The 19,924-nt window shown below is 36.1% G+C and overlaps 1 protein-coding gene across 1 annotated transcript; it reads left to right on the forward strand.

The window, feature by feature from the left end:
• Positions 1-4,192: 4,192 nt before the first annotated feature.
• LOC149285583 (plasma kallikrein-like) lies at positions 4,193-18,950 on the forward strand. Its single transcript, XM_089495181.1, has 14 exons — positions 4,193-4,232; positions 7,929-8,118; positions 8,931-9,037; positions 9,602-9,761; positions 10,329-10,438; positions 10,539-10,698; positions 11,255-11,364; positions 12,762-12,915; positions 13,086-13,198; positions 13,422-13,602; positions 17,273-17,448; positions 17,737-17,832; positions 18,299-18,438; positions 18,792-18,950. Exons 1-14 carry the CDS (start codon positions 4,193-4,195, stop codon positions 18,948-18,950), a joined length of 1,896 nt encoding a protein of 631 aa, XP_089351307.1.
• Positions 18,951-19,924: the final 974 nt, after the last annotated feature.

Here is a 19,924-nt window from a genome sequence, read left to right on the forward strand (position 1 = left end):
TATAATAAATACGTGACTTTAATTGTCAAAGATAGTATTTAGTTCATGCATAGCTCATGTACTTCTTGTCTGTTGACTCTACCTGCTGCTCTAGCAGGTTATATGTCATTTTATTATTTCTTCAGTAGATTTCAAAATTAATAAACAACAAACAATGCAAACACTTTAAAAGCTTTTCATTATTTTTATACATTAGCTATGCAAATTAATCTTTTCCAACAAAAAAATGACCTATACGATTGTGGCATACATAAGACATTTTTAAGCTTTTATTTGGTTTATAACTTACTGCCCAATGGAAGTGTGGCACCATCATCAGGCATTACCAAGAGTATTCTTCATGGAAAAATAAATTGTGGGTTTTGCAAGGTAATTTTAACTTGATATTACCAATATTGGGTATCCACTAAAGTGCAGCTAGATCACAGCTTCTAATAAGATCAAAGAATTAATAAAAGTACCTTGTGTTTAGAACAGTCAACTCAAATTTACTGTCAAATGAGCATATATGGATTTAATTCATTTATCATAACATGTAAACTTTATATAGTACTTTGTTGAAGAACATTCTCTAATGCCGAACTCCAACCCTTTGCCTATTGTAGTTGGCTGAGCTGGCTTCAGGGACAGGCCATGATCATTGGGCAGAGAAATGCTTTAGGACTGTACGCTGACAAGCATGTTGATTAATGTGTTGTTCATTTAAATGAATGTTTATTAAACTTATTTTGCACTCCAAACCTAATGGTTATCTTTTTTTTTATTTCATGGACTGTGATAGTCCGTGAAAATATGTACATTTCCAGGTACTCTGAAAGGAGGTGGGCATTCAAATAAACTGCTTAAACGTGAATTTAATAGACTCATTTTGTAGCAGTTTTTACTTTTCTGTGTTATGAAAGAAGAAAAAGTACTGCTCCATCATGTTAACACAAAAATACACAGTAATCATTGCAAGGTTACACATATATATATATATATTATTATATTGTGTAAGTGTGAAATATCACATTTAACAGGACTTTCTACATGTATGTCTTTGTTTCAATACTTTTGCTTTCACCACCATGTTGTATAGCATTTTGCAAGATAAAATAGTGGTGACTGCAATATAAATTATGAGGAAGAAATAGATCAGTGCCTGTAGGTCACATAATGATAAAAAGGGTATTGCTGTCCACATCTTCTGCAAAATTATTTGTATAGGTGCATCTATCTGCTGGCATGGGAGGCTTCAGTTATCCTATTCACCCTATTATAACAAAGGAGGATGTGAGAGAAAGAAGTTTAGAGGCAGCACGGGGGGGGGGGGGGGGATCGATGGGGATATTGAAATCACCAAGGATTATGGTTGGGATGTTTGGAGAGAGAAAGTGGGACTGCCAGGCAGAAAAGTTATGCAGGAACTGTGAGGTAGGTCCAGGAAGGCGATGAGAGAGAGAGAGAGAACAGGTGTATGGAGTGAACTTCAAAGGAGGAGAATGAGAGGGGACGCAGGTGTTGATAGGAGCAGGAGGGGGAGAGCAGGATTCCAACACCGCTTCCATGTGTCTTGCCTGGCCTAGGAGTGTGGCTAAAGTGGAGGCCACCATATGTGAGAGCAGCAATGGAAGCGGTATCAGAAGAGGAAAGCCAGGTTTCAGTTATGGCTAGGAGGTTGAAAGAGTTTGCGACAAATGCCACCCCAAGTCCATCCCATTGTCCCATTCATTGCTCCACCTATCACACAATAAGCACACCATATGAGAGCAGAGACAAACCTAGGGCTAGTGGCACATGGGTGTGGTATTTCTTCAGGGCCCCCTATAACTAACACACATACATACTAACATGCAAACTTTCTCTAGCACTGTACACTTACATACAGACACATTCTTTCTCCTGTTCCTCTTCTCCCTCTCCAGTGCACCAAAAACCCTAGCCTCACACCTGACACACACTCAAGATAACAATATGTTTTGACATCCACACACAGATTAACACACACATGTGCTCATGCTGACAACATGAACTAACATACCATAGAGCAGGGGTTCTCAAACTGCGGCCCTCCAGCTGCTGCAGGACTACATCTCCCATACTCCTCAGCCAGCCACTTAGCTGAAGGAGCATTATGAGAGATGTAGTCCTGCAGCAGCTGGAGGGCCGCAGTTTGAGAACCCCTGCCATAGAGTAACAGGTACACACATGCTAGTATCATATGCCCACAAACACAAATGCATGCCAACATGATCCATTAATACAGAGGCATGATAACACCATTGTCAGGATTCCACCCTACTAGCCCCGACCATGGATGATTTATTTTGCTGTAGTCCTGCTGCTACCACTAGTGGCCACCTTCCCCCTCCCTCTGGAGTGCTCAGGATCAGATTACCAGGTCAGCTGAGTCTGATCACCTGAGTAGAACCTGCCTTTATTAACCTGCCCTTTATGTACAACACAAAGTGATGAAGGACAGTATGAAAAGGGTGTATATGGAGAAAAACCAGTGACCAGTATACTTCCCTTTGTTTTTGCTTGTCACTTGTCCCGGATACCCAGCTGCAGCCCGTACAAAACACTCTCCGGGTGTTTTTTTAAACAGAAAACAGGACGCTAGGGGGCGCTCGTGTATACCGGTTGGGGAATAAAAGATAAAAATAAAGTAGAAGACAAATGATTGTGTAGTATTTTGTGCAAATCGAAAACGCTATACGTATATATAATGCACTCACAATCTGTCTAGGCTTTCAAGCATCATAAAGCATCCAGTCCTCCAGGTAGGTATATTATAGGAATATGTAATGAAACAGAAGACAAGTGGAAACCACAATGGTGTTGTATCTAACCATAGTGTAACCCGCAAATGTAGAGAGACACTTACACTTACTACGAGGGTATGACACACATCAGATGTATATTCCTTGTCTTCTTCCTTCGTGCTGGATGTTTCTCAGTATTCCATGGAAATGAACTGGTGCTTTAAGTCGGAATAGAGGTAGGTCCACACTGTATTCCAGTATAAAATTATTTATTGGGCTATGTGCCAGAAAAATAAAAAAAGTTTAACAAATATCCGCTCAGGGATGTTAAAATCTATAAATTAAAGTCCAAGTAAAAAGAGCTCTGTAAAAATCCTCAATGCGTTTCACCTGGTAGGCTTCCTCAATTTCCTGAGGAAGCCTACCAGGCGAAATGCGTTGAGGATTTTTACAGAGCTCCTGTTAACCTGCCCTTTAGTCAGGGCCTTTGCATTGGAGTGTTTAGACCGCTCTGTTTTGGCCTTGTGCCTGTGCCTGTGCCTGTGCCTGTGCCTGGACTACCTGCCTTTACCTGGACTACCTGCCTTTACCTGGACTACCTGCCTGTACCTGGACTACCTGCCTGTACCTGCATTCCTGCCGCCTGCCCTGCCAGTGCACTACTTGCCGTCAGCCCTGTCAGTGGGCCTCCGTACCCGTCAGCCCTGCCAGTGGGCCTCCGTACCCGTCTGCCCTGCCAGTAGGCCTCCGTACCCGTCTGCCCTGCCAGTGGGCTTCCTGCCGTCAGCCCATCCCGTGGGCCTCCGTATCCGTCAGCCCTGCCAGTGGGCATCCTGACAACCATAAACCACACACTCTAAAACAACACAATAATATACACGCTCAGACTAATGCTATATAGTAACACACACACAACACCATATACTCACACACGCTAACACCACACTCATGAATATTGATCGCCTCCTATCTTCTTTTAAACAGGCAGCGGGTGGCATATTTAATATGGAGGACGTTGATGCTCCATGGAGCAATCAGACGGGGCCCCTGCTTCAGATTTCTGTGTTGCTGAATGCCTCGAAATCGAGGCATTACAGCAACATTGTTTAGGAGAAGATTGCAGATTGCTTTCTATACCCGTTTAAAGTCATCAAATGGCTCTTTAGACCTTTAAGACCTCCAAAAAATGTAATAATAAAAATAAAAACAATAAAATTAATATACTTAAAAATGTAAAAGTAGGTGCCCCTCCCACTAGAAATATACATTACAAAACCCCTTTCTTGCCCCAAGCCAAAGTACAAAAATAAGAAAAAAATAGTGTCGAATGTAAAGGGGGGGATTTGTGGAAGAGGTTCTATGTAAAACTGTTGGTTTTTGTTTTTTTTTAAATGTAAATGCTTTTTTACATACTATTTATGATAATGACAGACTACAAAAAGGGAGTCATGGGTGAACAAAGATATGCAAAAAAAACTGGTCGCTTAGGTAAACCCTTGTGTCATGATAGGGTTAACAAACACCTTGAGTATGCTGGGTAATAGAATTTTACAGACATCATTAACAGATTATGTGCAACTTCAAAAGGCTCAGTTCCTCACTAATAACCCTTGGAGGCACTCTGTGTTGTGCCCATAGTACCATTGCTAATGTCCCAGAGTCACCTATCTGATCCAGACTGTTCACTTGGTGGTCATGAAGGAATAGGGGACTCTGTACCCAGCTGGCATCTGCATCATTATTTATTTATTAAGCACCAACATATTACGCTGCCCTGTACAATTTAAGTGAGGCACTTAACATACATAACAAATATACATGAATACATACATATCAGGAGTTGAGAACCCTGTCCATGAGCTTGCCAATTAGCGTTATTGTACTTTTATACAAAGTTCCGGTCAGGAATGGTGGGCTTTTGAGGGCCCTGCTCGAGAGCTTACAATGTAAAGGAATAGTATGGGTAATTGCAACAAAAAGAGGGGTAAAAAAGAGGGAATAGTAGCTCTCTTGTAGAAGTAGCTAGGGCTAAGTGGTTTCAGCATGCGAACGTGGATGTATAAACAAAATGTATAGAGAGGAGGGTTAGTGCTTGGCTTGAGATGATAGTAAGCAGGCTGTTTGTTATGGTACAGGAAAACTACAAGAGGACAAAGAAAGAAAGATAAAGTTAAAAAGGGGAGGCGTTATGGCTGTAGGGGGCCAGAGGGGAGGGGATCAGGACAAAGGAATGTGCAAAGAGGTAAATACCAAACTTTGGCCAAAAAAGAAACAATCTCCCCAAAATATATATTTGGTGCAGAAAAACATGCATAATTAGACAAAATATGAAGTAAGAAACTTGCATGCAGATCTGGCATAGTTGTCCGAATTTAAATTGTAATACATTTTCTATCTTGCAAGAGCTTGGCTTGAGATGGTAGTGAGCAGGCTGTTTGTTATGGTACAAGAAAGCTACAAGAGGAGAGAGTCATCCACTGGACAGCTTTGGAGATTTGTGAAATTTGGTAGGTGACCACACAGGGGCTATTTGTATGCCCATCCTAATTAATAACTGTTTTTCTATTATTTTCCAGCAGAAGTGGTAAAGATGAACACAATGAGGGTATTTAAGTTAAGGTATTGCATGTTAAACAATCTATAGTAGATTGGTCCTTGCATTGCCTCTTCTAAAGGTTTAATTATAAAAAAATATAATTACATAAAATTATCAAGTTACATGCCAAATATCGACCAGTGAAATTATTAAATGTTCCCTGACAAAGATTATGAATAAGTTAAAATGTAACGTGATTAAATAATTATTTATTGAGTGTTTGGCTCGTTCAACAGTACAGGGAGCAAAGTTTCTAATGACAAATTGAAATACAATAGTATCCGTGAAACAGCAACTTAGCATCTTATAAATCTGCTTTAGGATTTTTTATGTGTTTAGGGGATTTTCTTTTACGCATAATAATTTTACTTCCAATAACAATCTAATTTATGGAGGAAGACTTTGAGGCAACTTTATTGATTTGAGAGAAACATTGAACTTTACTATAGTCTGTTTAACATCCAAATTGTGCAACGCAGTGTAAATACGCTTTCCTTTTTGTTAGAAAAAAAAAAAGTACAAATGTAGAAAAATACAAAGTTAACTCCGACAAACCTTTGGAGAAAAAAGAGGGCAAGTAATACAGGTAAATGTAATTCCTTTCCCCCCCTAATTTATGAACTATTACATTTATGCTAGATTACATTAAGCAACATTTAACTTTAATAAATCCAAAAACATGGCATAATTCATTGGAATTATAATAACAATGTTAAATCACAGATGTTTGTGGCAGGTACTTAGCTCTGAATTCAGTTATTAAATTATTACACGACTAATAGATGGGATTTTGGTAATACATTGTGCATTATGGCTTCTGTACATAGTTTGCAGTATTTTTTTCTTGTAGGATGAATTGGCATTATACGGTACTCTTTTGCTGCTTTACCTTATTTTCTTTTGCACATGGAGGTAAGTACTATTTTTCATTATTTTTTAGAGGGATGTTATAAGGCATATGAATAAATTTTGAAAAAAAGGTAATAAGGCAATAATAAGCTTTAATTACAAAAAAAATATAACATGCAATATGAAATGGGGCAAAAAGGCAAATAATTAAAAACAAACGGAGGAATAAAGCACTGAAATTAATGGGGAAAAAAAATATTAAAATACGATTGGTAACATGTAAACAACAAACTAGGGGATGGAAAAATGTTGCATATATCTATATTTATAGATCAGATTAACCCAGGAATGCAATTTAACTAATATAGGATAGTATTGCTAATATGTATAATAAAAAAAGGTTGTGTGTTGTGAGGTGGAAAATACTGCAAATAGTACAATAGGAAAGATTTATAAAATATATAAAAATTTATACTTTTGTTTTGCGATACTTATGGATTTCTTCTCCCTTTGGTATTATGCTTTGTTTTAAAAAACATGGTCATTGTAATGAAAAAAAAGCAGTATTTGGACTGCTTATTTTTGTATAAAACTCCTTATTCACTAATGCAGTTTGTCAGCAGAATGTGTATGAAAGTTACGTGGTCAACCATTATAAAAGGCCACCTCTGGCAGTTTTTTATGCAAGAGGGACAGAGCTTGCCCTGTATAATGCATATCTGTATGGTGACTTCAAAATCTTACTGACTGAAAAAGTACTTTATACAAGGTCACTCAAGCTACATCCCCTCCCAACAATGCAGACAATCAAGGATAGACATATTAGTTATATGGGTCCAGGTTACAGGTGTGATAAGCATGATTAGCGGTGGAGCTTTACAAGGACTTTTTATGTGACGGTTTGACCCATTGATGGCTACATAATGCATTTAGGAAAACTATAATGGATTTTATTTAGACAATGCCATTTTTTTTAACACTTTTTGTGATGTTTCTAGTTTCTAGACTTATAACTGCCTCTTTGAAAACAATTTTTAATATGTTGGAGCAGAGGGACTTGTAGTCCAAAGAATTATTGTCCTTCCCAGAAAAACCATTGGGAGGTATAAAACTATTCTTGGATATAACTATCCTATATAGCTATCCAGAATATTAGACCAAGGGCCAATTAAGTTCCCTAAGTCTAAATAACAGAACATAGTACAGCTGTAGGTCCACCAAATTCCTCACACCAAGCAAATGTAATTATTTATTCTGGTTTTGGCAGTAAACCACTGGCTATACACCTTAGAGTACACTTAGGTAATAGCACTGAGTGTACAATAATAACACAACACTCAGGTAATAGCACTAAGAGTACAATAATAACACAAACAGCAAATTGTTAAGGATACTGTTAAAAAAAACAGATTGCATGAGCTCTTCCTTATCTTCATACTTTGAACTTTCTAGGGTAGGTTACACAGAGCACTCTCTCTCTCTTCTGGCGGAGTGGCTTTGTGCTAGGCATGTGTAAGGTGAGGCTAGACCCAAAATTATTTAGGAGGAGGAAACTGGGCAGGGAGCAGGAGAGTGAGGGCAGGGAGAAGGCAGAACACAGGGGCCCGGAAGACTCTTCCTGGCTCGGAGACCTGGGGAAACAGGACTTTACCTGGCAAGTTCACAGGTATGCTTATTTGTGTTGGTAAAGGGAAAAACCTAAGAACATATAATAAACAAAAAATGTTCTCCTTTGCAAGCATATTTGGAGGTGACCGTTCTCTTGTTAGAATGCAGATCTACACTAGAAAACAATGTGTACTTTCAAGGAGGAGACCATGCTTCACTTTTTACACCTGATGCTGAATATTGTCAGCTAGCATGTACATTCCATCCTCGTTGCTTGATGTTTTCATATCTCCCGGGAACCTGGATGAGACAAAAGGAAAGGTAAACAAATGTTTATATTTTTACTGCAATTTTAATATTGGTTCTGGTAGTGAAGAAATAATTTTGGTGTTAAAATAATAGGCACAAAAGTAATAAGCCTATTTTCCTTCCTTTAGTTTGTGTTATACTTGTTGATGTTGTTGTTAATTTTGTTACCGTCCTCTCATTGTGACAAGAGTAATAATAGTTGAGCAAAATACTAGATATCCATGATGCCTTGAAATGATAAGATCAAATTACAGATGTGAAGGGAACAAAACAGGTCCTGATGAAGAAGGCATGGATATCAGCCAGGTTGTTGCAAAGAAAGATAACTGGTTTTGAACATTGCAAGGAGCTTCTGGTTTCCTACAATACTGATTAAAGGTTTATACAGTAATCATGGGCTTTTTTCAGGCACATTGCAATCTAAAAACACAGGGAAGCAATCAGGGAAAATCGTGAAAAATACTACAGTACTAACCGATGGGAAAAAATGTTGAATTCCCAAGACACGGGAAGGGAAATACTCTTAAACATTACTAGGAGGTGGTCTGACGGATTGGGACAATGGATAGAAAGCATCATGTGAAGGCCATTCACACAAAGCAAGTTCCCGGTGACACATTAAGTGACTAATGGCTTGAATCCCACAAAGTCAAGTGATATTTCTGAATGTGTTGGAAATTATGTATTATGCATAACTATATTACTAATGAGTGGAGCATTAATACTATCAATGAGTAATGTCAATTGGTCAAGGTAGTATTAAAAAGAATATTAATATTATACTACTCTCTCTAACCCTAGGCTTTCTATTATTCAAATTGTAGGTTTGCCTGTTTTTTAAAGGATAGTGCCACGGGTACACTGCCCAATGCCACATTGCAAGGGTCAATTTCAGGATATTCATTAAAAAACTGTAACAATCAAATAGATGGTGAGTAGTCTTATTAAGTTTTTAGTAAATTCAGTATGGTTTGTAAATGGCCATTAAAAAGAATGGGACCAATTTTGTGTTTTTGTATAGCGCATAAGGTGTCTAGGGTATATCTGAATTTAACATAAAAGAACAGTCAGTAAAAAAAAAACCTTAATGAGGAAGAAAAGACTACACTAAAATATGAATGAGCATTTATATTTGTGCCTGTTTATTCCCAGTCATAACTGACTAGTTAATACTCACTGACTAAAGAAGAAATGATCTGTTTGCTTTGAAAATGTGTCATATAGATTATTGCATTGGTATGTAGGAATCAATACTCAAGTTGTAAATAATTGTATTTATAAAATGTATATTTTAATATAAATTGTATTTATAAATATGTTTATTTTGAGGTTGCTATATATACCAACTACCTAGCTAAATTATGGACTGAAGGAAGGGCACCTGCCTCTTACCTTATCGTCTTAGATGATTTATTAAAAAAACTAAAGTAGAATAAATAGAAGATCCCAGTCATTCAAAGAGGTAAATTATTGTGCATTTTTTCTTGTTCTTTAGCTTGTAGAGACAAGGTGTTTTCTGGAATTGATATGATAGGAACCAACTACAACATCACTAATGTAAAAAATGTGGAGCGATGTAAGGAACTCTGCACTAATGACTTACACTGTCAGTTCTACACATATGTCACAGAGGCATTCCACAGTATACAACTTCGGTGAGTAGACTATATGGTAAGTACTGATAAAATTAGAATGCTTAAGGATCTGAGATTTCTTTCACTTCGTTTTTTGAGATTTAAAAAAAAATATATCAATCATACTACTAGACTTAAGTTATCACAACCATAATATTTCCCTTGACTAAAATATGTGCAAGCTTCATTTGATATTTTAGTATATGTTTTCTATATATTATATGCTATATCTCCCCATCACTTACCTTTCTCCTTTCTGAAGTCCTTCTTCTTGCAGGGCTCCATCTTTGTGGCCTGACCTCCCTGGGGAGCGGTGCCCTTCTCAGGCCAAGATACAGCACTGCATATAATATATATCAGCACTAGCATTTTAGTACATATATGTGTGATCCATCCTCTGGCTGTTACTGCTTTTGGTCTGCCCTACACCCTTGCCTTACACTCCCAGCCTCGCCCCTATTCAAGTAGTTCAAAAAGCACTGAGAACAAAATCTCTTTTATTTTATTTTTAAATCTTTGATACTACTACATCATGCTTTAATTTATCAAGTAATGTAACCTGCAATGTGCCCTGTACTATTTTTACAGAAATGTGTGCTATTTCAAGTACTCCAGTAAAGGAATGCCAACAAGGATACGACAGCTGGACAATGTTATATCAGGTTTTTCCCTGAAATTTTGTGGAAAATCTACTCTAGGTATGTCCTTTTCTGTTTTTCTCATTTTTTTTACCTAATTTTGTTTTTAGTATCCTTGCTCCTCTTGTCTCATTTAGTTTTCCATTATTTCATTTTCTAGGTTGCCGAAGAGATTTATTCCAAAATGCACATTTTTCTGGTAGCAATCTAACAAGTGTTCTAGCACCAGATGTACACACTTGTCAGAAGATTTGTACATTCTATCCAAACTGTTTGTTTTTTACATTCTTAAAAAAAGAATGGTCTGATCCACTACAAAGGTTAGTTCCAGTTCCAGTTACTGTCACACTATTCATGATGCTAATAAATATACAACTTGTAATGATAAACAAGAAATACGTTAACAAACTAAGTATAAATGTTGTTCTAAGCCCATTAGTCCATAGAAACAGTAATTCCAGGATAACGTTTTGCACCATTGATTGGAGACACAATGTTGATAAATTCATTACATGAATTATTTCATTATTTAAACACTAAAGTTCTGCTGCTGTGATTTCACAAGAATTAACCTGATATTTAGTAATGGTCATTTAACATCATGAAAAATGAATATGTTAATTAATAAGGGGCATATATTGGCAAGCTAAATAATACATTGTCCATCTCTCTGAATGTCTGGTATGGAAGTATAAATTGCTTGTTAGCATAGGTAAGTGGGAGTTATAGTATGCCACAGTATAATATATTATTATGCTTACAGATAATATATGTCTCTAATGTCTATTTAACAACCTCTGTTGATTTATGCTTTTATACTGTAATTTAAATTGGTTTATTTCGATCTATACATTTCATTTTTTTCTTTCCATTTAGGAATCATTGCTACTTAAGGACTTCAAAAACTGGACTGCCAGATGAAGCCATAGAGAAAGAACATGCCATATCTGGCTTTAGTCTTTTAACATGTAAATTTAGCCCTTCAGGTAAATATATATTTATTTGTGAACAGTGTCGGACAAAGTAAGAAAAGTCAGTGGGATCAGTATCTGATATATATGTCGGAATAGTCCTTAAGAATGGAATGTTGTTTCTAACGAGAAACTTCCATAAATTGGTAAGGTGCATAATTAGTAAAATATTTTTTTTACATTTAATATGTTTTGTTAGTTTTGCTGGTTTTATTCCGGAATATTTATTAAGAAAACTTATACAAAAAACAAAAACTGTTTGCGTTTCGTACTCTAATAAAGTTGGCATTAAATATATGAACATAATATAAATGAGAGGTTTTGGTTATATGAATTGGCCAAAGCATAATTAAGCTCACCCGCTATATCAAGGCACACTCTCAATAGGGTGAGAACCTACTCTCACCTCCTACATAGTGGGCAATTTCACATACAAAAAGACATACAATAACAAACTGGTGCAAAGGAGAAGAGGGCCCTGCTCTTGCAAGCTTTCAATCTAGTCGGTAGTTGAGGGAGAAGTGAGACAATAGGAGAGGACTGCTTGGATGGGGATGAGTTAATCTGGTTCCGATGATGTGTTGTAGCTGCTTTCTGCAGTGGTACCTGGTATGTTGTTTCCGTCCTGTGTAACCTCCAGTGTAACTGTTAAATATCCACTTATGAAGAGTCCACTGGGGAAAAGGCCACAGCAGCTACATTTCCAAGCAAGCTTGTTTCCAAGTGAGGCCTAGGAATTTATAGGGCTTCCTCACAAGTGGTCAGATAAGGCGATTGCATACAGGAGGCAGATGTTTCACACCTTGGCTTACAAATGCAGTTAAGATAGACTAGAGGGCACCACATTTAACTCTTTGAGAGCAGCAGGGTATGGAGACAGGCAGGATTAAGGCAGGATAAAGACATACCGAGTGGAAACAGGGGTTACAGCAGGAGATGAGGGATTCGGACGAAATAGGTGATAGTCATACCAAGTGGAAACGGAGGTTACAGCAGGAGATGAGGGGCTCAGACGAAATATGGGATAGTCATACCTGTAAGAGAAGGGGATATAGCAGACATTAGTGATTGCCAGAGGAGTAGTTGGATGAAAGCATGAAGACCAGGGATGGATGTCTGGATAGTCCAGTGTAACTCTTAAATATCCACTTATGATGAGGCCACTTGGGGAGAGGCCACAGCAGCTACATTTCTATAGCCTGTCCATGGCCAGTTCAGACTGATGAGGAGCCAACAACCTCAAATATGTGCAAACAGGGAAAAGAAAAAAATGACGGTGCGCTAATGTATAATAATGTATAATACAAGGCCTACAAAACAGGTGTAAGCATGCTGCAAATACAGTATATTGGGTGTATACAAAAAAGTGCAATTAAACTTATTGTGTCTATTATTTTATCGTTGGCCTATAGCTTGTCCATCGCCAGTTCTCACCGATATGGATTTTCATGGGACTGACTTGATTGTACAAGATGTGGATGGGGAGCAAAACTGTCAGCAACTTTGCTCAAAGACACTTCGTTGCCAGTTTTATACCTACAAACCATCAGTCTGCATGCAAAACAAGTGAGTCTCTTATGTGATTTGAATTTAATTCTTGTTTGTTACAGCTAAAGAGGGGACATAGTCAATGTGCTAATATTATATCGATTACATAACGCATTGGTATATTTTATTGAGTTTATGTGAAAATTAGCAGAATTCTTTTAATGTGCATTTCTGTGTGTTTATTTTAGGTGTAAATGCCATTTGAAGATGTCTTCTAATGGATTACCAACAGGCATACTACATGGAAAAGGGGGCATCTCTGGATTTTCGTTAAGGATGTGTAGAAACAGAACAATTACAGGTAAAATTCCTTATTTTATGTAAATGCAAAGTTAAAACTATTATGTAGCACAATTATAGTACACAGTTAAGCATTTAGAGGGTACAAAAACTATGGTACTGAAAAGTTATTAAATAATAATTTTCAGCCTTTCTGGAAGCTTATTTTCAGTTTCCTTTAACTACAGCAGCACTGGTGTTTACTTTCAGAAAACAAATTATGAGTGTTTTCCTTTCTCCTGAAGGATGCGGACAGCCTGTTGAATCAGAAAACAGGATTGTAGGGGGGAAAGACAGCTCTCTTGGAGAATGGCCTTGGCAAGTAAGCTTGCAGCTTAAGCTATCCACCACTTTTAAGCAGCATGCATGTGGTGGATCCATTATCAGCAAACAGTGGATAATAACAGCTGCCCATTGTGTCACTCAGTAAGTACCCTTTGATAAAACATGCTTTAGTTAAAATAAAAATGCCATACTATGTAAGATCAATTACTGAAATCACGTCATAGGTAGACAGATAGACAGCTCTCCTCTCCATTACCTTTTAATTAATCATCTTATTTCCTACTGCAATTTCTCTGACCTTACTGGTGTTTGGCCTTGACTTAAGTTCAGGGTAGCCATTTGCCTATTTTGTGGATCCTTAAGGACTCATTAAGTCCTTCATTGTATTAACCTTCTGCTCACTCTAACTTCCAGGTTCTCTAGTATGTAAATAAGCAAAAACATAAAGGAAGAGAGTGGCCTGAGACTTTGTTTGCCAAGGGAGTTAGAAACCTTATGGGCTTGCTTCTGAGTTAACCGTAACCCTTCTCAGTAAATAAATACTATTACAAGTAATCTTTTGACTTTATATTTCTAGATCATGGCTTCCTATCTTAGCATTTGTCCCCTTTAGAAATATACTTTCTCTTTTTTAACCCCATTATGTATTTAAATATTTCCATCAGTGGTGCTTTTATGAATAATAGGTGCGAGTGCTAACTAGTACAGATATGAACAGTATCTGATTAAAACAATAAATTTTTATATAGAATGATAAAAAAATATATAATGTTAAAAAGACTGATATAATATACAAACATACAGAGCTATCGGATCAAAGTTTTCAAAATAATAGAAAAACCTGATACATTTTGTCAATATAGGCTTCTTCAGAGGTAAATAATAGAGAATAATGATAAATAGTCCTATAAATAATATTAATAAAGAAGAGTAGTAGGAAAAGAAAACAGAAGGATCAAAGCTCAGGCAGACTTTATTGAAAGGTTCATACCGATATGAAATATGTCAGTTAGGGACATGAAGGAAATGAAGGAAAACAAGTACATTCTGTTATATAAATGTTCTTGTTAGGAGAACAATAGATTGGTAAAACATGTTTAGAAAGAATGCATATCAGGTGCAGATTATGACTAGATAAATACAAACAAATATTCATGAATAACATAGTACAAACCGTATATATTAATACAACGTATAACAATATAACAATGGTATAACAGTTATATGAATATACACAAATTGCCAAAGATGACAGAGAAAAATAAATAAGGGAACTAACTTTGGGCGTAACTGTATAAATAAACAGTATTTTACTTATGGGTATTATTCTTAATATATACGCAAATCAGAATGGTTTAGGATAGTCATGGACCTCCTGCAGCCAATATAACTACAGAGTGTTCTATATCCTGTGTATAAACAAATTAAAACAAATGAGTCATAAGGCTATAAACTTATGATGTACAAAGATCTTAGTGTAATTAGTGCAGTGATGGTGCCTAAACCTTGTTAAGGACTTTCTCAGTAAAATAGGAATGTAAATATACACTTCTTAAAATAGAGAGAGTAGCAATAGCATTTGCCGCTATGAAGAACATATATGTAATTCATGGCATTTGTGCGCGGATTTTTAAAAAATGAGGGAAGGGGTGGGCCAAAAGTGGACCTGCCGACTATTTGAGATAGAGAGCAGCTGAAGTCAAATAAACTCTTAAAAAGAATAGCAAGTAGAATAAGAGTCAAGTATTTCTAATGGTTAAGTTGCTTTTCATTAGTTGTAAAAGACTTAAGGTATGTATGCCGTTAGACTGAATGGAGTTATAGGGGAGGGATCAACCATGTCAGAAGCAAGATAGAATCTGGATATTGAAACATATTGTTAAGATAACACTGTAAAGTACAGAGTGAATAAGGTGCGCAGAAATAGTATAACATTGTTGCAAATACTATTTGCTGAACTATTATGAGGATCTTAAGGACAACTGACAGCTTGCAGATCTATTTTAACTATGTAAGAAAAAAGGGAGAAAGACCGATAGGGCTGCAGAAATGTTAATGTGTAGTATAAATTAAGTGCCTGCTGTGTAAATAAAATACAAGTAAAGTTGAGAATTAATAGTGAGATATATAAAAAAGGGGCTTTTATTTTAGGAATATAAGTCAGTATTACATTTGGTCCAAAATCTTGCTAACATTGGTATCCAAACAAGTTCTGTTTATGTGGAATGCCAGCTGCTGTTCATAAACTAACACTAACATAAAGGGGTTTCCTAAAGACTGCAAGGAAGGTATACATTTGAGGTGGAAACAGAGTCTCATGTAATAAACCTTATTGTAGATATCCTTATGTAGAATAGCAAATAGAATTTATACAGTAAGGGGATGTACACATGCAAGGAAACATAGAAAAGAACAGATAAGAACCATTCAACCTATTTGGTCTGCCTGTATTTTCCTGCTGGAAAGACTCAAACCTTAATTAGTCCTTGGTCTGGTTTTAGATTTAGGATAGCTTCATGACTATCCAGTGTATTAACCTCTACCACTGTGTGTGAGCATAAGATGTTAGTATGTGTGTATATGTTACTGCAAGGTCTTAGTGTGTGATTGTCTATTACTTTATGGTTTTAAAGTGTGTATGTTAGTGTGTGGTGTTAGTACGAGTGTGCGTGTTAGTATTTTAGTGCGTGATTGTCTATTACTTTATGGTTTTAATCTGTGTATGTTAGTGTGTGGTGTTAGTATGATTGTGTGTGTTAGTATTTATACGAATATGTGTGTGGGTGTATGATGTTACAGTGCCAAGAGTGAGCCTGGTCAGTGGCCTCTGGGAGAAGGAGGAGGGAGTGTGCCACTGTGTATGTATGCGTGCTTGGTGTTAGGATGAGATAGAGTTACAGAGAGTTTTGGTTTTCATGTGTGTGTTAGCTACTGGGGGAGATTAGGGAGGATGATTGCTGAAGACATATTGCACCCAGGGGTCATTAACCATAGTCTCTCCCCTGCTGCCATTCCATGTTTCAATTAAAATAATCAGAATAAAATGCTGCCACCTCCCCTTCATTGTATAACTCTCTTGGTGATCTAGTTTTAGGTGTGTTTTTGTACTTGCTTTGGAATAACTTTGAGAAAAAAACATTTGCTTCATTCATTTTTGGTCTGTTTTTGCCTGCAGAATTGGTCTGTGAATTTATCTTTGCTGTACCTTTTATTTCAATTTCCACTAAGCCGTAATCCACAAAAGGAATCTAAAAATGTACATTGTGGGTTCAGCCTTCTTTCTTCTTCTATGCCCTCTGTAACCTGTAAAGTGTAGCCCTTCTAAAATAATCCAACTAATATAAATTTAATACCATGCTGTTTCCCTTGATCCGATCTTTTTTCTAGTTTCTTTATGACATTTTTTTCAGGTTCCTCAAGGTCAATCTTTATAGCTCCAAAGACACTCTCACTTTAACCCAGTAGGAAATCTTTGTATCAGAATCTTTTTATTCCAGCGTATTTACCCTTTGAAGGCTAGGAATGTTTTACTCATTAGAACAAGAAATATTTTAACTACCTTTGTAATTGCCCTATTTCTCTTTTAGTTCAGATACTTAAACACAAACAGGGCTTTTAATGTAATACTTAAACTTAAATTAAAGCTATATATTTTTATAATAATGAATATACCATCAATGTAGTTAAAGAAAAAGAATCTCAAATAAATTCATTTACGGGGCAAATATTAGAAATGTATCACTTTTTTCCAAGATGTAAGTTTTTCTTGTGGTTTTCATTTGCTTCTAAATCTTTTATTTTCTTTACCTAGCTTTAACCTGCCTCGAGCATGGAATATTTATGGTGGGATAATAAAGTTATCAGACATAACCCAATCAACACCAGTTTTTGAAATTGAAAAAATTATTATTCATCCTTCATACAACGGAGCAGAAACTGGCAGTGATATTGCTTTGTTGAAGCTAAAAACACCTATCTCATATGATGGTAAGTAGTAAGTACTCCTATAAGGAACATTGTATGTTAAATAGAACGAGAAATAGTATTTCCCAATTCAGTCTTTTCATTCAAAAATTCCACTCTGATACATAAAAAACAGCTACAATAATAAAAAAAAAGAATTTTTAAAAACATCAACAAAAACTCAAATTCTCCCCAACCCACACGATAGTGGATGGGACAATAAAAGTTTATTATTTCCTGGCTTTTTATGTTTTCTATTGCATTTCTGTGAACCTACATAACTGGCCCTTGCTTAATTCTGTATCATTTCAGATGACCTGCAGGCGATTTGTCTCCCTTCAAAAGAAAAAGCATTAACACTTCCTAATTCTTGCTGGATAACTGGATGGGGTTACACCGAAGAAAATGGTACACTTGTTTTGTTCACACATTTTCATTCAAGTTTTAATAATTTAAGTGTGCTTAAGCTTTTTTTAAAACCTGGTCTATCTTTTTAGAAGCTTAACAACTTGATTTTGGGATTGGGAAGAGTGATATTTCTAAAAATATAATAAAAACTTTATATATTAAGTATTTTTTTTTCTATGGTAAGCAACATTGTACACACAGATTTTGCTGGTAACCTTAACAGTTTTGCATGTTAACATTACTAACGCCTCTAAATCTGAAGATACATTTCATAAAGTTATGTTGTTAAACTTAGTGCTCAGTATGCCACTTTAATAGAATTGCATATTTCTCGTATGTGGGGAAAATCTAATCCTGTGACATTTTATCAATGTCAAACTGCCTCCAGCAATATTATTTTATTTCTGAAACCTGTATTTTCACTGTGTATATATATATATATATATATATATATATATATATATAGGTAATCCTGAAGATGTCCTCCAAAAAGCTGAAGTCCCTATGTTGGCAAATGAGGAATGTCAGACAAAGTACTCCCCACAAAAGATAAATCACAAGGTGTTGTGTGCAGGATACAAACAAGGCAAAATAGATGCCTGTAAAGTAAGTTATTTAATAAATACTGCATGTGTGGGTAGAGATATGTGATATATAAAAACTGTTTGAAGTGAGGAGAATACATATTCCTGTAATCCTAGGAGATGGGAGGGTGGGGAAGGAAATAAAATGCATGGGGAGATAATTAAAAAAAAAAGAAAACGGACACAGCTATTATATATATTATAGTGCATGTGATGGCTGGAGTGATACTTTACCCCAGGTATATTGTGCTTGTATAGTCAATACTGCTTGTGCATGTGCACAATACTTTCTGGCTGCCATTGTCTGAATTCCTCATACGTGCCACACCTATTAAAAAAAGAAAACTATTAATCAGCTTTTTTCTTATGTTATAGGGTGATTCTGGTGGTCCACTGGCATGCCAAGTTCATAAAACATGGTACTTAATTGGGATTACAAGTTGGGGAGAAGGCTGTGCTCGTGCAGGAAAACCAGGCGTTTACACAAGAGTAGCAGAATATACAGACTGGATTCACGAGCAAATACAAATGTAAGATAATGTGTGTATATATATATATATACTGTGAAAAAATATTTGACCCAATATCTTCTATTTTTGGTTATTTAAATGTTTCACATCCTCCAACTTATTTTAATATAAGACAAAGACAACATAAGTAAACACAAAATGCACGTCTATTTATTGAAGGTTAATAGTTCATCAAAATTATCACCCTTTTGAAAAAAGTTATTGCCCCCTAAAATTTTAAATCCCCCTGGAGGAATTTTAACATAAATCTTCCCACTCTTCTTGGCGGAATTGTTTTAATTCAGCCACATTGGAGAGTTTTTTAAGCATGAACTGTCTTTTTATGTCTAGCTACAACATCTAAATTGGATTTTAATTTTATTTACAATTTACATATAATTCCCTTTTATTTTTCAGAAACCAATGATACAAATATCCTTCAGAAAATCGTTTCCAAGAATTGAACTACACAAACTTGATTTTCCCATTTAGTCTGAATTTCTTGTACTATGTGTAATATTACTAAGGAAAATAAAATAAACATGTTTTCACTGAATTAAGATCTGATTCCATTACAATTTTGAAAATGCTTGTTCAACTGAAAGAGCAAGGCCCACTCAGAAGCCTGGATCCTCAGATTGAGCAATAATCCCCTAGTTAGCAGTCACATTCCTAGAGCATAATTTGTTAACAGAAAACAGATCTATATGGATCATTAAAACAAATAAAAATCCACATAGAGCAGAAGATTAATAAATGTAAATTGAGTATACCAGGGTGTGGGTCTTATTGAAACCTCCGCTTCTTGTAAGTGTTGGTGTTAAGTTGTTTGTCTTTTCTTGAGTTTTCTCAAAGGAAGCTGTTCTCATGCCATGTACATTTGTATTACTGTATTGAAAATAAGTTGATGGTTCAATATTTTCTGCTCAAAATTTGCCTACATGTTTTCAGCCACTGGAATCAGTGTGAAAAACACTTAGTGGGAAGTCAACATTTATC

This window comes from Sceloporus occidentalis, unplaced genomic scaffold (assembly GCF_023333645.1).
Source record: "Sceloporus occidentalis isolate IW3139 unplaced genomic scaffold, rSceOcc1.0.p SCAF_77, whole genome shotgun sequence".
NCBI classification, from domain to species: domain Eukaryota; kingdom Metazoa; phylum Chordata; class Lepidosauria; order Squamata; family Phrynosomatidae; genus Sceloporus; species Sceloporus occidentalis.

What these genes read in the sequence shown, in the direction of transcription:
- LOC149285583 (XM_089495181.1), top strand. Translation starts at nt 4,193, where the DNA reads ATGGGTGAACAAAGATATGCAAAAAAAACTGGTCGCTTAG. An exon ending in CTGTAACAATCAAATAGATG is followed by an intron (nt 9,038 to 9,601) that starts GTGAGTAGTCTT and finishes CTTGTTCTTTAG; the next exon opens with CTTGTAGAGACAAGGTGTTT. An exon ending in GCAAAATAGATGCCTGTAAA is followed by an intron (nt 18,439 to 18,791) that starts GTAAGTTATTTA and finishes CTTATGTTATAG; the next exon opens with GGTGATTCTGGTGGTCCACT.